General features: G+C 30.8%; 1 protein-coding gene across 1 annotated transcript; it reads left to right on the top strand.

The window, feature by feature from the left end:
- The first annotated feature begins 797 nt into the window (after nt 1–797).
- On the top strand, nt 798–6796 carry LOC123920063 (peptidyl-prolyl cis-trans isomerase CYP21-4-like). The gene is made up of 8 exons (XM_045972169.1): nt 798–1028; nt 2075–2231; nt 2737–2779; nt 3004–3054; nt 3203–3288; nt 4660–4788; nt 4906–5056; nt 6324–6796. Exons 2-8 carry the CDS (start codon nt 2080–2082, stop codon nt 6408–6410), a joined length of 699 nt encoding a protein of 232 aa, XP_045828125.1. The 5' UTR covers nt 798–1028; nt 2075–2079; the 3' UTR covers nt 6411–6796.
- Nucleotides 6797–19110: the final 12314 nt, after the last annotated feature.

Below are 19110 nucleotides of genomic sequence, written 5' to 3'. Positions count from 1 at the left end.
GGATGCTTAAAAAAATAAATTAAAAAGTATATTTGAATTCTGGGACCTAAAACTAGCGGGGGTTTTAAACCCCCGCAAACTGAAAACATGTTAAAGAATACTGGATTGTAGCGGGGGTTTATAACCGCCGCTAAATAGTATACCTATGGAAAAAAAATTAAAAATTCTGGGGCGGGCCATGGCCCTGTCCAGCCCATGAAGGGCTCCGCCCCTGGCCAAATCAAACAAGCACCCAAATCGCTCACTCAAAGGAACCTCATCCAACCATTGATCAATCCAAAAAAAAAGTATCAGCTCCATCCCCAACCCTCCTGACAACACGATCCTCAAACCATCTACCCCCTGACGCACCGTCACCCTCCCTGATACACGCTATACATGTAAAACTTGAAACAAACTACAACAATAATATTGATAATTTCAAAATATATTTTTAAATAAAAATTTATGTATCATCTCATTACTTTTTTCGATCCTTTTTATAATAAATAATTGACTGTTTTAATTTATTGAATAAATAATATATTTAGACTATACTATGAACTAAATACATCAAATATTTAATAAATCTAAAAATAATCGATTACTTATAAAAAGTACGGAAGGAAGTATTTTTTATCCTTACTTATTTCTAGATAAATTCAATTAAAAAGTAAATTAATTAAAAGTAAATTAATTTTGAAGCACAGCATAATAATAATAATACTGTACTAATCATTAATTATATATATGTGACTTTTATTAATGTGACAGTTAATGTAAAAAAAAAAAATAGAAAAAGAAAAAGAGAATAATAAAATCCTTAAGAAAGTGTTAAAATGTCACTCACGACAACGTTGGAAAACTGGTCCTGAATATTCAATTCAATATTGTATGCAATTTCACACCAATTTTCTCCATTTCATTTCATCATAGTTCAAACAACAAAATCACCAACGCGCTTCGATTCGATTAGATTTTCCTCTTTGTTAAATCCCAACTTCGTTTCTCTCTACTTCGATTTCACTTCACCGGAAATCATCTAACAGGTTCCATCTCTTTTTACCCTTAACATAGAAATTAACCAAAACCTATTTTCCATTTTTAGATTCTAATAATTAATGTGTAACTATCATTTTTTTTTCTTTCCTTTTTCGCTTTTAATGTAGTTTTTGTTTATGCCCTAGTGGATGCAACTGTCCCCAATTTGTTGGATCTTAACTTGTAGTATTAGATCATAGGAATATGAATATGATTAGGATTTATCTTGATGAGTTTGTTTAGAGAAAATTATTCAGCATAAATCTCTAGATTTATAGATATGTTGAAAATTTGGAACTTTATGTTATGGGTTTTTGTTGGTGTTTGTGATTTGATTAAGATTAGGATTATATTGGTATTGAATAAATTAAGTGTTTTTGCCGTTCTGTTGTTAATTTTTATGATAATCGTAAGGGTTAAATAAGCTTCTCATTCCTAAAAATATAGTGAATTTTTATTTTAGTTCCTAAAATAATAAAACGGGATGTGCCTCCAATTTTTTGTTTCATTTTTGGTCCCTAATGAATAGTTTATGTTCATGTTAATGTCAAGGTTATGACCATTTTACTATGAAGCACGGACACTAGACACAACACGGATACATGATACTGACGCGTCAACACCGATAATAATTTGAGAAAATGACATAATTCAATGTAATCGAAGTGTCATGTCGGTGTCGGACACTGATGCGTGTCCGACATCAGGACACACATAATCCGATGAGTGTCCGTGCTTTATAGCATCTTATATTCATGATGTATCCATGTTATGACCATCTCTTATTTCAAACCTCTGTATGTCAATATTATGTTCAGGAAACGTCAAGGATATGTTAAAATTATGTCCATTAGTGACCAAAAATGAAACAAACAAAATTTTAGGGGGACGAAAAACATCCTCCTTTTTTTAGGGACTAAGATCAAAATTCGCTATATTTTTTAAGACGAAAATGTTATTTAACCCTAATCGTAATGATTGTTTTAGTAGAAATCTTGGTTTCTAACCCTTGATTTTGTTTTATTTATTAACTGGAAATTTATGTTACCCATAGGTTAAATGGCTAGGATTAAACCTCAGGCTCTGTTACAGCAAAGCAAAAGGAAGAAAGGACCTTCACGTTTAAGTGCAGCAACTATTATATTTTACTCTTTGATTCTTCTCTTGGTTGGTTTTTTCCTTTTGGCTACATACAGACACTGGTCCAACAGGTTAGTGAGATGTTTTCTCTTCTAGCTGTGAAAGCAGTTTTGTTAGTGCGAGAAATGATATGCTTTGTATTTTAGATAGAAGAACAATGAAAGATATCTTAAAAACTAATAATAAATTGAGGTCAATGCTTGATACTATTTGGGGTGCTATTGCTATAGGATAGAATTTCGAGAGGTTTATTTGACTGGTATTTTAATTGAACTCTCCCTGTCTTTTGTGGTGTTTGAATCCTTAGCCCCATTCTGATGTTACTTTGGTTTATGCTCCACCTCTGGCGGATTTTTTTTTGTTGAGCATGTACCGAAACATTTTTCCATTGAACTTTTACAGCTATTTTTGTTAAAGTTGTGTTTGAATAGAACTACCGTTAGTTATTTAGTTATATGATTGCGGATAAAGTCAATATTGATTTTTAATAGGATTTCTTCCATTTTCATCTATAGAATAGTAACCTCAGAAGAACATTATCTTTTACCTAACAATTCATTTCTTACCTGTTTTCAGGTCAAGATTGCAATCAGAAAGTCACATGACAGTATCTGATGAGGTACATCTTTAACTGTATTATAAATGGTTTCTCATGACTCCTCAGCCTATCTGTATTTTCTTGTTATCTGACATCTGACATCCCTGCCTATTGTAGACTCTTTTATTTAAAGGGTTTCTATTGTGTGTTTTTATGTTTTCCGATTGTGATAGGGCTTCTTACATGGTCGATAGTTTTTTCTTTTGTGAATAGAGTTATTATCTCAGTCAATCTACTTTTTGTAGGGTGAAAATAGTTTTGTGGACTCGAAGAAATCTGAGCTACCTGGATATGCTGTAAGTTTCACTTTCCACACTGCTGTAATTCTTTATTTTTTATCATTCTTTAGTGAAATTAGTCTGAAATGAAGTTTAGAATGCTCGTTAATTGAAATTATTATAAGAAAATTTATCTAACTACCTGGCTTATTTCTTTATTATTTAGGTTTTAAATACCTCTAAAGGGTCTATAATAGTAGAACTGTACAAGGAAAGTGCTCCTGAAGCTGTTGATGAATTTATTGACTTATGGTGAGTACTTGGTTTTCCTACAAAATTTTTAATATGCAAGCTGATGAATGGTTTGGGTATGGTTAGATTTGATAATTGATGTTGAAGTAGAAGAATTTGTCAACTTCGGATATTGTTGTTATGTGATAGACAATAGGTTGAAATTCAATCTTTGTTGGGTGATTAGAATATCCCAAGTTATGTTTACAGTGCCCTTTTTCTTTTCTTTTCTTTTCTTTTCTTCTTTTTTCTATAATCGCGGCTAAAATATATTTTGGTCCTTGCAATTTGAAATTGCAACTTGCAAGTCTTCTCCATTTTCCAAATATTGCACATCATCTCTTGTCTTTGGTAGGCTGAAGCATGTTGTGCTAGTTTTCAACATTAGTTCAATGTAAATAACATTGATGATCAATAAAAGTATATGTGCAGAGCATAACCCAACAATATTAGCTAGATGCTTTAGTTTCCCTTGAATAGTCAACTGGACATAATATATGTGCACTTACAGATTCATAAATAATAACTTCAATAAAACATGTCTTTGAAAATTGTTACAATAGGTTGCAGAAAAAGAGCAATTTTCCTTTCTTTTCTATATATGCGAAACTATAGTCATGATGCATATTCTCCATATACTCCACCTCCATCTCCACCTCCATCTCAACCCCATCTCCACCTCCACCTCGGTTCACTTTTAGAGATCGGGCAACGATTAGGCCATCCTCCAGACTATTTGAAGAATAGTAACATGTGTATGTATGGGTTAGAGTATTAGGATTATTACTAGTGTGAAGTGAACTTGTACAGTGGTACTTGATTGGGATTATTAGTATAAATAAGAGTACTAGGCGAGTCTTATATGGCACAAATTAACAACATCACAATCCTATCAGTGAAATGTATTCTCTCTTATCTCCTTGTCAACTTGCTAAATTTCAACAAGAGGAATTGTGTAGCGTTTATAGAACTTGCTAAAACATTCACAAATTTGTTCATTTTGATATGGAAGTTACTTTGTCATGCATCTTTGTGCACTTACAGTCTGTGCCAGTAGAATTGCTTATCATAGAATATATAGGTTTTAAAAGCCATGTGAGTGTTAATAGTTGTGAACATTGGAATTGCGTAATATAATAATAATACTGTTATAGCATCCTGAAGTGAACATGTCCTCTAGTGGCTGAGAGCACGGCTGTTTGTGGGGCCAACTCTTGCATGATATGAACAACAACTTTTCTGTTTGATACAGCTCTTTGGGTATATGATATTTGTATAACTTTTTTTAGTATCAATTTATTTAGTAGTCTGTTCATTATAAGTGGGTTGGTACATGAAGTTTGTTTAATCTAGTTGCTTATGCTTCCAACTTAAACTATGATTTGTCTGCAGTCAAAAAGGGCACTTCAAAGGTATGCTTTTTCAGCGCGTAATTAAGCACTATGTTATTCAGGCAGGGGAGGGTGAGGGTCATGGAACAGGAGCAGCTGATTGGAACTTAAGAGGAAAGCAACCTGCAAGGTTTTCTTATTCTTTTGGTTTTTGCACTTTATATATGTAGATATAGACAATCCTGGTGATGATCAACCAGTGAGTTGCATAGTTTTCTAATTAATATATACCATGATGATTCACCAGTATGAAACACGAAGCATTCATGCTTGGAACATCCAAGGGCAAACACACCAACAAAGGATTTGATCTTTTCATTACAACTGCACCGATACCAGATCTTAACGAGAAACTTATTGTGTTTGGGCAAGTCGTCAAGGGAGAGGATGTTGTTCAGGTGATTTACTTTGCTTTATTCTCATTGTCATGTTTGCGTTAGTTTGGAAATTTATTTCCTCTTTCCTTTTGTTACTCATTTTATCCTTTTCGTTTTAGTCTTGAAGGTTTTCCCATATCTTTCAATGTGTTGGCTGTTAATGTTTGTCATCTTTTTTATTAATTTCAATCAATAACTAGAGGTTGAATATGTTGTGCAACACCAATATATGTTGATTTATTACTTTACATGAATTTATAATGGATTTTGAAACTTATGTGATGAAGATAATAATGGTTCTAGAATGTAGGTGCTGCACAATACGGATTTTTGACATCTGTATAAATGGAGTTAAATTCTGTGATTGGATGACGTGTTTGTGTAGATAATGCACCAAACTATTTGAATCTGTGTTATAAGGGTCCATCTAATATGCACCCTCTAAAAAGAAACTTAACCGTTGAGCACCCAGTTTTACCTACTATAGTAGGTTAATATGATATTAGTAAAAATATTCTCTCTCCAATTTTGTATACAAACACACGTCTTGCGACCATAGGGCTTTCCTCTTCACATTTGCTCTGTTGTCTCTACAAATATCGTTTTTGCTTGAGATAGCTTTGTCTTTGTCGCTTGTACCAATGTTGGAATGACAAGATCCGTGTGATGTTCAGTTGCCATGTTTGGCACCTCAGTCATACGTATTTACCTCTCTCAACACACATACAAAATCTCGCATACCAGAAACAGTGTTATTTCTATGGCCAACTCATCTAAAGCCATCCAACATCAAAATCGGAGTATTTATTAAAAAAATCAAAGTCGTCATGGTAACCCTCTTAACATTCATTCCCACATTTCTTAATAAAAAATCACTTAAGTAAATACCTCCTTTAATATGTATACAAAGCTATTACCATCGTAATTCAAATCGACATTTTTTTTTTCATGAAAGCTACAGCTACACACATTTTATTAAAAGGCTCTTCGATCAAATCTAACTGTGCAAGATCGATTAAGTTAAGGGTTGGATGAGTTAACGCCGGTGTTCTTTGACAAAAGACTGTATTGTGCCCGATCAAAGGCTAAGATAAAAAAAACTTGCTTGCTATAGCTGGTTTAGGTATAGGGTCCACCTTTGGACCATGTCCATATTAAGTAGAACCCTGTTATAATACAATACTTTGTTGCTTCTGAGAAATAATGCTTTTAATAATTACAAACTGTTTTGAATCAATCAAATTTCATGATTAAGGTTGACATTGAATGTTACTTAACTCTTTGCCAGGAAATTGAAGAAGTGGATACTGATGAACATTACACACCTAAAATATCTATTGGGATACTTGATGTGACTCTCAAACAGAAGATCTGAAGGCTCTCTGCTAGATCATGAGCACAATGCGCGCTCTCGCAGTTTGCTTATAACCTGTTTTGGTGCTGCGGTCAAATATTTTGTACAGGGATGATCAACCTTGAGAAGTTCATCTGAGGTGCAGTGCATCATCTATCATGTTTTTGAGCCTTGATGTTGTTTTTTATATTGCTTTTTTAGTTACGAACAGTGACACTGGGATTATGCAATCTCCTATATTCTTGCCTCTTTCTATTACTTTTTTTCTTTTTCTATTTGATTTTTGAGAAGGAAAGGGGAGGGATTTGTGTATGCTTGTATGATTTGATAATATCACAATTTTTTCCCCCCATTATTACTCTTAATTTGTAGCCTCAATGAGTTCACAAAGATCATTTCACTATGAATTTCATTTATCTTTTGTACTTTTACTGATGGCCAATTTGGTAGTGAGCCAGAATCCCAAGTTTTGTAATATTCTCTTCCTCTGTTACCAAAAGCCGCCGCTATCGCGGTGCGGAAAATTTCAGACCACTTCTCTCAGTGATCTAATATTTAATTTTTGCATTAATCCTCTGATTTTCAGGGAAAAGTGATCTAATATTCTAACCATTTTCTTAATTGAGTCTTTTACTGTTACCATTTTCTTTTTTAATTTCTTTTTGGTGTTTAGTTGAATAAAATAAAATAATTTTAATTAAGTAAATGCATAGTGGAATTAATAATAAATATATTTTATTTATATTAATACTAATTTTTTTTTCCAACTTTCTAGGTTCTTAATAATATTTTTTAGTTATTGTAAAAAAAAAAATTTACTAAGTGTTCTCGTCGCTAAAACAACGCCTACGCTGCTTCTTGCTTCTGCTCCGCTCCATTTTTATGGTTGACGGTGTTGCGCTGCTATTTGAGATTGATAACAGGGATTTTACTAATAACAAACTCAATACCATGTACTCATGAGAATTTGCAATTATTTGGAATAAAACACTTATCCGGTTATCTCTCAAATTCATATGGAAAATTCAGTCGAGCAATAAGAAAAATACATCAAATATTGTCCAAATTAGAGATCAAAGTTATATAATAGTAATCGATAATTTAATTTAAAAATTTAGGTGTTATGAATATTGATAAAAGAAAATCTAAAAATTAATATATTCTTACTTTTAAATTTAAAAATCAATTTTGAATATTAGTTAATTTATACTCAATTAATTTTCTCTCATTCTCATGAATTAAATATGATTATAGTCATTTATTTCAATAACAGAAAATCAACAACTATATATCTATCAAGGTATCTTGTAAAGAACAATATATATGTTTTTCATGTATATTAAATATGACTTTGAGTCATGCATGTCATATAAGAATGAACATTATATATGATTGAAATACAAGTGGTTATGAATTTTAATCCATATTATTAATTTTTATGATCCTCCTATGCCATTTATATATCTATTATTTACTATAAAATAACTTATTATATTTAAATAATTGCTTAAAATTTTATAATATTCTATTATTTTATCAAAATATAACACTACAACAAAGAGAGAGCTAATTGCGGCAGTCCAAAGTACTAACTGAGGCGGTTATGCACCAGACACGCTCTAATGTGCCGATGCACATTTTGCGGCGATCAAAACCAACTGTTGAAATAACCGCTCGGAATTTTTTTTATTCGGGCAATTTTTGCGTCTGTTCATAACCGCCTCTAAATCTAAGTAAAATTTGTCCATCAATCTATTTTCATGCCGCAATGTTGTTTTTTTTTTTCTGCTTTTTTTTTTCTCTTCTCGTTTGAAAGTATCTATTTATCAATTTTTTTCCAATGAGAGCAAACTTTATGCATATGAAATAAAAATTGTTTACAAGTTAGTTGTGGGCACCACATGCAAATCTACTTATGTGGTTTGTTCTTATTGGTTAATGGATAAATACCTTTAAATTATAAAGGGGTTAGAATAAGCCTTACCTATATTATTTTATTTTATTTTATTTTTTAAATTTGCTTAATGATATTAAAATATCATTGACCAAAATAAAAATTAACAAAATATCCATTCATATATATAATAATATTCATTCAATTCAAAAATAGCATAAATAAAATATCCATTCTATGTCAAAAAAAATAAAAAATCCATTCAATTTAAAGTAGCATACAACATTTAAGTGTCACTTGATTCACTTTTTTTGGTACTTATTCCCTTACGATACAAAATAAATTATTTTTTTTTTTTTGACAAATTATTATTAGTTTTGAAGACATACAAGAGGTTGGAAACACCGATTATAAAAAGAAAAAAAGAATTTACGACCTGAACTTCCTATAAACAAACACCAAGAAAAACCTTTAATATCATCCACCAACTTTGTAGGCATTTGATATAAACCATTAAGAATATAACGTAGAACATTTGGGTATCCGTTACAAACTATGTAGGCATTTGGTATAAACCCATTGAAGAACATAGCATAGAACATCTAAGTATCCGGTACCAATTTAAAATAGCGTAGAAGATCTAAACACTAGTTAATTGGTAATCACTTAGTTGACACTTGACTTAGAATGTACCGATTCAAAAAATAATTTCAACAAAGCATAAAAGTTGTTCTTCTAGAAATAATTTTTTAACTATTTATGAAAGCTTCATTGTTTAAATAGCATTTTTAATTCAAACTTAGCTCTTCCAACAGCTGCAGTTAGCTAATTTATTGCGGCAATTTCGCTGACCGCCGTAATTAGCTAATTTATTGCTGCTGTTATCTTAACACGTCGTTGTTAACTCTATAATTGTCGTATACAGTCAATTTATCGATCAATTTCGCTGACCGCCGTAATTAGCTAATTTATTGCTGCTGTTATCTTGACCCGCCGCTGTTAACTCTATAATTGTCGCATACAGTCAATTTATTGATCAATTCCGCTGATCCGTTGAAGTTAGCATTACAACTGCCGCAATTATTCAATTAATTGCGACAGTTTATATAACCACCGCAATACATATACATCAGCCATTGTTAACTTATTATCACCCAATTTACAAGAAAAAGCAAATTAATTAATTAACGCCGATACTAGAAGATAAAAAAATGAGTGAAATACCAAGTACCTCCCTGAAATTTCAAAATTCGTCAAATATCCTTCCGAAATTGTAAAACGTCAATCAAATTGTCCTCTGCTCCGTTTACTCAGTCTATTTTGATGACGTGGTTGTTAACTGCATATGTGGCACTTGCCAACGTGGTGCCACGTCACATGAGAGAGGTAATTGATCAGGATACACATCACTGAGGGTAATTGACTAACTTTTCCCCTTCTCTCTAACTCTATTTTTGAAATTAGCCCTGTGATTTTGCAAATTTTAGTCAATTACCCCCCTTTGACGTGTATCCTGATCAATTACCCCTCTCATGTGACGTGACACCACATTGACAGGTGTCACGTATGCAGTTAACTGTCACGTCATCAAAATAATCCGAGTAAATAGAGTAGAGGACAATTTAATTGACGTTTTACAATTTAAGAGAGTATTTGCCTATTTCCAAATTTCAGAGGAGTAATTTGAAGAATTTTAAAATTCCAGTAAAATATTTGGCATTTCACTCATAAAAAAATTGTCAAGAATCCAAAACTGAGCAGTCGTGTATGGGAATTACTTGCAATTGAAACTTAGTAGTAATTTTCTAAGGTTGACTTCTATTGGCAACATAAGTTTGACTTTCTAGCATTGTACAAACAAAACATACATGCAAATCTTCTTCTCCAGAAAACATCAACATCATGGGTGTTATAAAACACATAGAGCAGCCATTGGGAATTTAATTATTTTCTCTCTGAATAAAAGTAGCCAACATTTAATTTATTTAATATTTTATAAGCTACCTCCACAAGCACCCAATTCCTAGTGGAATTGGACTTGGAAAAAAAGTACAAAGAATCTCACATAAAAGTAGAAAACACATCACAATTGAAAAACCCTATTGTTGTAAGATAACTCCTTGATCACAAAGAGAAATTGAGTCAACATGCTTTTATATATAAGTTATGATTAAATTAATAATTAATAATGTAGACAAGCAACCACCACTAGACCACAAATTATTTTAGTAATATAACAATTCTTTTCGTCGGTTTGGATTTTTCAATCTCCAAAAAGTCTTACACATTTTTTAATAATTTTTTTGATCGATAATTTTTTTTATAATTACACAAAAGGCTCGCGTGCAATAACCACATCCGAATTTTGTCACATCCAAATATGTTTTTAGTTGAAAAGTAGAAGACTCGTGCTTTCTACTCACAGGTGTAAAGAAAATATTGTAATCGAAATTAATTTCTTAAAAGGAAGATTAAAAAGCATGTCAATGTAGGACAAGGATGATGTCGCTATTATATAATTTGGTTTTAGCCACTCATATCAAAGGATTTTGTCTTCATTCACCTAATTTGTTCTTTCTCTTTTATTTTAGTTTTTATAAAGGTGAATTTTTTTGTTACACATTTTATTTAAATATATACCGACATATTGCTAAGATGAATAATTTTAATAAACGCAAAAAAAAAAAAAATTTAATAGATTTATAAATAATATTTTTAGGCCTATTATAATTATCTATCTTAACTATATTGATACATATCTAAATAAAATGCGTATATTAGAATGTTTATCTTTCGTACGCATTTTATAATTATCTACCTTAACAATATATTTTTTTTTTATTTACATGGGAAGGTCGTTGTTATGAAATCTTTTCTAAATAATCTATGTGTTTAATAATCTGAGTGCTTGGCTTAATACTATTGGATGCTAGAGAGAATTACAGTACACACCCGGTGTTCATGGAATCATAAACCCATGAACGAAGGCATGCATCACAAAAATTTCAAACTATTGCCTTAAAAAATAATTAGTACAAATAATTAGTTGGTAGCTGCATAAATATTTGATAGTTTCACTCTCAATATATTTATATATAGTACATTTGAATTTTTTTGCTGGACTCTTTTGAAACAAAAAACTATTGCGATTTTGTTCACTTGGTTATGCTACATAATTAATTTCGTGTTGGTTTATATTGGAAAAATATTTTAAAATTGATATATAAAAAATTGAGTGCAAAAAAAAGACGGTCATGGAAGAGGTATATCAAACAATCTCTAAATATATATATGGTCTCAAACTATGGTAGAAGATTTACAATTGTTGAAGATCATCGAAGTCATATGATATGACATTAATATTTGTTCAGCAACTTCATGAACTTTCTCTAAGCTTCACATACAACATAGAGAGAATTAAAAATAGTAATACTAGGGGCACTCCAATTATAATATACAGAGATAAAGCTATCATCACATGACAATAGATAATAACCATTTTAGGAGTCATTAGATTAATACACCACTCATAATACCTACCATTCATAATAAAAAAGACAATGTCCATGTCATTTACATCTATGAAGGACCACACTTCCAAGGGTGCATCTTAACATATTTAGAGCATGAGGAAATTTATTTAAGAAATTGTTGCGTCCAATTTGGACGGTGTATACAGTGACTTGTTTTTTTAAGTTCTAAATTCTTAAATATGAAGATATGAAACTAAGGTCAAATATGTTTCTTCCCTTATTACAAGGCGCACAAAGGAATATATCCTTCAACATTGTGAAACCACTTGAAAACAATTCATAACACATCGTCAAAGAAAACCCACATCCACATGTCATAAACAAGTGTGATACTCTTGTGCAACCAAACATAAGACACACTTTGCATTCATTAATATTTCCAACTAAGCAGCCTATGAACCTATATGCAATAACATTTGACAAAAAAAAATAAAAACTCTTTTATGAGTGTTGGATCTATATATCAAGTGTGAGTTAAATTCCACATTAATTGGAAGAGTTGAGGTTAACCAATTCACTTGTATGGTTCATCTATAAGCCCAATGTTGTGGGTGATCCGCGACTGTCTTCTCGTGGCCCAATGAAATCAGAGCATGGTTGGGGGAGCAATAAGTGAGTGATGATACATCATGACCACAAAGAAACTCACACTTGAGGGGAGATGTTATGTTTTGGGTGAAAATGTGATGTTAAAATCACTTATAATTGCTTAATGTGTGAAGTATTGATTCAATCCAGTGAGGTTCTCCTTTATGGCCCAACAATGAGAATTTTTTTGGTTATGCAGAACTTCTTTATATGAACATGTTTTGCTTATGTATTTTAAGATCCGGAGAGTTTAGAAGGAGAGCGGTTATGGTGCATAAACGAATTCCTTATGCACCATGCATAAATAACACACAAAACCATTCAACGGTAAAATGATTTTGGATTACAACCCTCTGAAACCATTCCACAATAAAAATGGTTTTGGCATGATTAAGTTTATCTAATGTGAAACCACTCCACAACAAAAATGGTTTTGGCATGATTTTAGTTTAAAACTAACCACGAAGCAATCTGATGACGTTTAGAGGTGATAAATGGTGCGTTTGAAGATTTATTAGATTCAATTTGCTAGTGAGGATTTGTTTATGCATCATGCATAAGTTTATTCCTAGTAATAATAGTAGCTTTCTTCCCTTTGTCACAAGCAAATTAATCTTCTTTTTAAGCAAAGTAATCTTCTTAAATTACACATTTTCCGTCTAAAAAAGTTACATGTTAAAATCATAGAGCTACACAATTCAATTATCTCTTTATCATGATTAATTAATTAATTATCAATAGTTTTCTAATTGAACTATACCAACAAAAACGACATGAATGTTAAATAAAAGCCACCCAACCTTTCAATTTAGTGTATATGTTCTCCTATCCAACTTTATAATCTTTCAAATGAATGATGCTAATACTTTTCATATTAATTAATTAATTTTGTTGTAAAGTGAAAATGGATTATGTGGCTCAGGAACATCTGTTTGTAGTGGCGTGGAGAACCTAAAGTTTGCTTTACTTGTCGATCGATAGAGCCAATGATCTCTGAGTCATATATAAGAAGAATTGATTTTTTTTTTTTTTTTTTTTAATTTAGTTTAATTTTTAAAAGAGGATATAATAAATATAAACTAACAATTCAACCACGGTTCCCTTATTTCTTAACGTACTTGCATTTATGGATCATGGATGTGGGGTGGTAGGTTAGCAGAATTTTTTATTTTTTATTTTTCATGTATTATATGTTTTGCATATATCTAACTTTATTCTACCAAAAAATATATCTAACTTTATGATCAATTATTATATATGTGCCGATGGTGTAGCTAGAAAATTGTTCTATATATATTTGGGGTCAATTAGGAGAATTTAGGAGTTAATTAGGACTTAGGACCACTTAAAATTTAAATTTAATACAGTATATTTAAGATAGTTTTCTAGGAATAAATATAACATTTGATCCATTAAAATATTTCAAAACAATTTTGTAAATATGACCTCAATTATTTATTCTTTATTTATAGTCTATTTACAAGCGAGATTAGCGAGCTCTGTTCACATGTTAAGTAGTGAAAGAGATATTTTAATAATTTTAGGGGGCGCAGAAAATTCAGGAGACGCGAAAAGAAGTTCTCCTCCAAGATAGTGAGGTTTGAAAACTAAATTTGGCCGAGAGGCACCAACTTTTTTATTCAAAAAGAAAAAAAAAATTGCAAAATAAAAGTTTTTTCTTGATTTTTTTTTTCTTTCTAAAAAAAGAGCTTTGAAGTCCATTTTTTAAGCCTCCAAAATAGATAATGGGTCTGAAGCTGGTATGTGTTATCTCAATAATAAGAATTTAACCTTATTGTGCGAAAGTTTTGATTTCAAATTTTTAGAGACATTTATAAAATAATCTTTAATGTTGTTTTGGTTAGTAAAAATTTCTCCCCTTCTTATTATTATTTTTTTTTAAAAGGCGGTGGTTTTAGTTTTGTTTTTAAGTTGTGCTATCTTGTATTTTACACGTGCTCACTTGCATTTCTCATGTTAGTGTTGTGGCAATAGTGCTTATCCACTTAGAATCTATTCTGATCGGATTGAAATGAGATATATAACTCTGATGGTGAGATTTAATGTAGTTATTGGTGGCGTTGGATTTATATTATGGTGATCACAGTAGGAAAGATGTGAAGTTAGTATGTGATCAAGTAGAAGTGAAGTGAAGAAATTATTGAATTGTACATACCTTGACACCAAAATCTTGTTCTTCTATAGGGGGAGATGGTTATAACTTTCTGTGATAGATGACAACCACTTGTATACTCCGATGAATCCAACGGTGCTAGCAGTGTTGTCGGGAGAATATTCACTACATAGATTGTACATAAACAATGATGTCTGTTACCCTTGTCTTGTATGCAAAACTACCAGAATGAAATGGATTTGGACTGAACCTAATTTGGAACAAGGTCAATTTGTTGGCTCTTCCCCGTGGGAAAAAAGATGAGTCTTGTAATAAAAATAAGGGTCATGCTAAACAGTGCCCCTGGGGCACTAGTTAAGCATACTAAAAAAGGAAACAAATGATAAAGTTAATGATGAGAGAGAATAGCTTTTCACATCATTAAAACATTGAATGCACAATTTACGAGATAAAACTTCTATATTTGTATCCTTAACTAGTGCCCCGGGGGCACTGTTTAACATTTTCCATAAAATAATACAGATGAGTCTTGTAATAAAAATAATAGAGCTTATCCACTTGTATCAAATCTCAATCTAACCTAGTCAATAAACTTCCTACTTTATAGTATTTATTTTGATTAATTTTTTGATATCCAACTTACATTATTGAGTATTGGTAGAACAGGGGCGGAGCCCCTCATGGGCTGGACAGGGCCATGGCCCGCCCCAATATTTTTATTTTTTTTTCATATACATGTGTTCTAGCGGCGGTTTTGATACTATTTAGCGGGGGTTTTAAACCCCCGCTAAATAGTATAGTTTGTTTTCCTCCAGTTTTGAGGGGGTTTCTATCTCCAGTTTAGGACAACCCAAAATTATTTAAAAGTTTGCAGGGGTTATAAACCCCCTCTATATAGAATTGTTAGATAATTTATATATGTTTTGAAAAATGTGTAATTTATTTTGTAATAAAGTTCTTAAATTTTTATTTAAAATAGAGTTTTAGTGTATAAAAATTCATGGTTGATCAATTTTTTGTTAAACTTTTTTTTAAAGAGATTCATATAATACTATAAACATAAATACAAGAATTAATTAAAAAGAATCAATTTTACACATGAATTGACATAAAATATATTTCATAATATATTTTTAAAATTTATTTATTAAAAATTGTAATGGTTCATCTTTTGATTATTTTTAGATATTCAAATTAGATACACCCTTAAATATGATATGCTTATATATATATATATATATATATATATATATATATATATATATATATATATATATATATATATATATATATATATATATATATATATATATATACTGTTTTTTTAGTAATTTTTTTTTTGCTATTCGATTTATATTTATAGCGGCCCGCCCCCATTTTTTAGGCTAGCTCCGCCACTGGGTAGAACTAGATAAAATCCATTTAAAATATAATTTTTTAAATATAAATTAACATGAAAAGATAGTATAACATTGAATTTTACCTAAAATGTATCGGTATCTTATAATATAAGTTGAATACCATAATGTTCACCATATATTTTTACGAAAATGTTGCATCCAAGAAAACCATAAATAAATAGGTTAAAGATGTTTTCTCTCCCGACCCCCATGATTCTTTTATTCTCCCAATATTCCAATTTTGCCGTTGCAGAAAAATTCGGTTCGCAGAAACCAATTTTTTTCTAGTGCAAATTCAGAGTCAATTTCGGTTTTCAGAAATCGAAATTTGTTTTCAAGGCAAAAAAAAACTTCGATTTCTACAAACCAAAGTTTTTTCAAGGTTAAAATTAGAAATACAGGGGTATAAAAGAAACACGGGGGTTGGGAGAGAAAACATCTAAGTTAAAGTCTTAGCTCTGTTGCTTGTTGGGCCTGTATATTCAGGCTATGTTGGGCCCAATTGCCGACCTTTTGGCTCTGATCGGCCTTATTATATATTTAAATATTGTATTTCTACCAAATTAAAAGAAGTTTAAATCTTGTATTAAAGTCCAAAAAAGATGTGACGCACTTTTTTTTTAAGCAATGCGACTGCGACACACTTTGATGTGGGGATTTAGTAGAACTAATGGGATCGTAATTGGTAATGTACTCAAGTCTCTCATTGAGTACCAACAAAAATATATAGTCCCAGATGAGTAAGTAATGTTTTTCTAAGGCAACTAACTATTAGCATTTTTTTTAAGACTTGATATTCAGATAAAAGACCGACTAAATCGAAGGATATTAATCCTATCACCCACTTGTGGGAGTCCATTTAAAGTTAAAACTTTTTTTTTGTTCTATAAAAACTAATCCAACACATGGTGGTACCGAAAAGATTCGAACCTAAAACCCTGAAAGGAACATACTTTTAGGACTAAAACCCTCGCTACCAGAGCAGCATTAACATGAGAAACAAACATAAACAAGCAAATATGGTTGAACTTATTTTGGATATGCCCAGCCAAGTTCTAGATACTGGCCTTTCGGCTAAATAATCTAAATTGTTAGATCTACTTTTAAATGTCTCCTAATATCACATATGGTTGAACATGTTGTAGCTCATTTAACTAGAACTTTGACCCATGCGGTGCATGTGTCTAATTAGGTGTAATATGTAAAATAAAAAATAAAATACAAAAATTCTAAGAGCATTTTCAATAAGAGTAGTATAGGGAATTTCATGGACTAATTATTCTATATTTGTTTATGTGCTTATTTCATATTTTATATATTTTTTAAATAATTTTGGAACCCCGTCGTTTTGTTTACTTATTAAAAAAAAAATTGGTGATAACTAAAGGTTAAAAAATTGATGATAATTAAAGGTTAAAAAAAAAATTAAAGACATAATCAAGAACATAAACTTAAGTAGACATCCATAAATAAATAAAAAATTGTGATTAATTCCGCCGTTCAAATTTATTGAAACCAGGGTTAACATATTAGTATTCCTAAATTCTTTCATAATTGAAGCACATGTTTTAGCGGTTGAAAGGTTTTATTGTAAGTAAGGGATGCAGGTTCGATGACAAATCTGTATTTTTTTTAATATAAAGCTGCAATAAAAAGAAAGAGAAAATGAGAGGGGAAAAAATTTCGTTTAGGGTTAGCTTATGTTAGCAAGCTTATAATATAAGAGATTATCGGTTTTTAATTGTTTAAATTGTGCAATGAAAATTGATGGTGCTTAATTGTCGTATGAAATCTTTCCTATGAAAGTTGATGAAGCTTAACACTTTGTGGACATAATTTAAATCACAATTGGTCTGCTAGTGCATATTGTATCAATTGATCATCGGTTAATATTAAATCTGCAATGTTAAAATCAAAATAATGAATGCGATTAGTGACATAACTATGGTTGTGTTTGGTTGTATTGCAAAAAAAAATTGATTTAGCAGAATTGAGTTTGATAATAACTTTCTAAATTACACGTGATAATAACTTTCCAAATCTCATATGATAATTATTCTCTAAATTTATGATCCGGTAGAAAAAAAATCATTGATCAGGAAAGACATAAAAATATTTCGTGATGAATAATATAGTCAACAATAATTTTGATATGATATACTTTTAAAATTGATGGTGCTTATCAATTATTGCACATAATTTTAATCACAATTGATATACTTGCCATAATGGTTGGAAATATTGCCTTGCATTGAAGGGTTGCAGGTTCGAATCATAATCAAGACAAAATTGTATTATTTTTTAATAAAAATTGCAAGATAAAATGGAGGGAAAACAGGGAAAACAAATTAGGGTTTAGAGTTTGCTTGTGTATACAAGCTTATAATATAAAAGATGGGCAGGGATATTGGTTAATGGATACCGCGGCCTAAACATGGTTGTAATGTGGCTTGAACCACTTGATGTCAGAACCGTCTCCCGAACCAGATTAAACTAGTGGTGAAAGCAAAAAAAAAAAATGATTGTAATGTGTTTATTTTAAATAAATGTCTCCTAATAGTACATTGTATTTTAATTGTGACTTGTTTTTTATTTCTTTTCTACTTATTGTTTGAAGGTTTCTTCTTGTTGCTCTACTAACCCATGATCCTCCAGAGTTTCAGGCTCCTCTAATGTTCCAACAGTGTTATCTGGTTCGATTTGGTGGGTCAATAACTAATTATGCAATGAGTCTCACACTTGAAGAAAAAAAATTTGATACGTAATTGAGTTAAAAATCTCGCATTGAAAAAAATAGATATTGATCAACTTAGATTAAGTTTTGTGTAAAAATATGCTGTTAATTAAAATTCATTTTTATAATTACTTTTAGTTTAATATAATGATCGATCTCATTATTTTAGCCTCCCGAAAATCCCAAAAAGTAGAGTGGCCAATAATATGGTGTTAAAATTCATTATTTTTATAATTACTTTTTTATTTTACACTAAAAGTAAACGAATAAAAAGTATAATATACATAGTACAATTTTATTTGTCTATAAAGTAGTGAAAATTTAACTTAGCTAGTTATAAAATAAAACTAGCAGCCCTAAACACCATTAGCAAACTTAAGCCAAACCCATGCTGGCCCATCACCTTATATATAATAATTGCCCACGAACGTTAGTGGA

Source organism: Trifolium pratense, linkage group LG1 (assembly GCF_020283565.1).
Source record: "Trifolium pratense cultivar HEN17-A07 linkage group LG1, ARS_RC_1.1, whole genome shotgun sequence".
NCBI classification, from domain to species: Eukaryota; Viridiplantae; Streptophyta; class Magnoliopsida; order Fabales; family Fabaceae; genus Trifolium; species Trifolium pratense.
Note: the sequence above shows the minus strand (reverse complement) of the source record. Positions and strands in the feature narration are given on the sequence as shown.

Coding starts and splice junctions, on each gene's coding strand:
- LOC123920063 (XM_045972169.1), top strand. CDS start 2,080: ATGGCTAGGATTAAACCTCAGGCTCTGTTACAGCAAAGCAAAAGGAAG. Junction 2,232..2,736: donor TACAGACACTGGTCCAACAG/GTTAGTGAGATG, acceptor ACCTGTTTTCAG/GTCAAGATTGCAATCAGAAA. Junction 5,057..6,323: donor AGGGAGAGGATGTTGTTCAG/GTGATTTACTTT, acceptor ACTCTTTGCCAG/GAAATTGAAGAAGTGGATAC.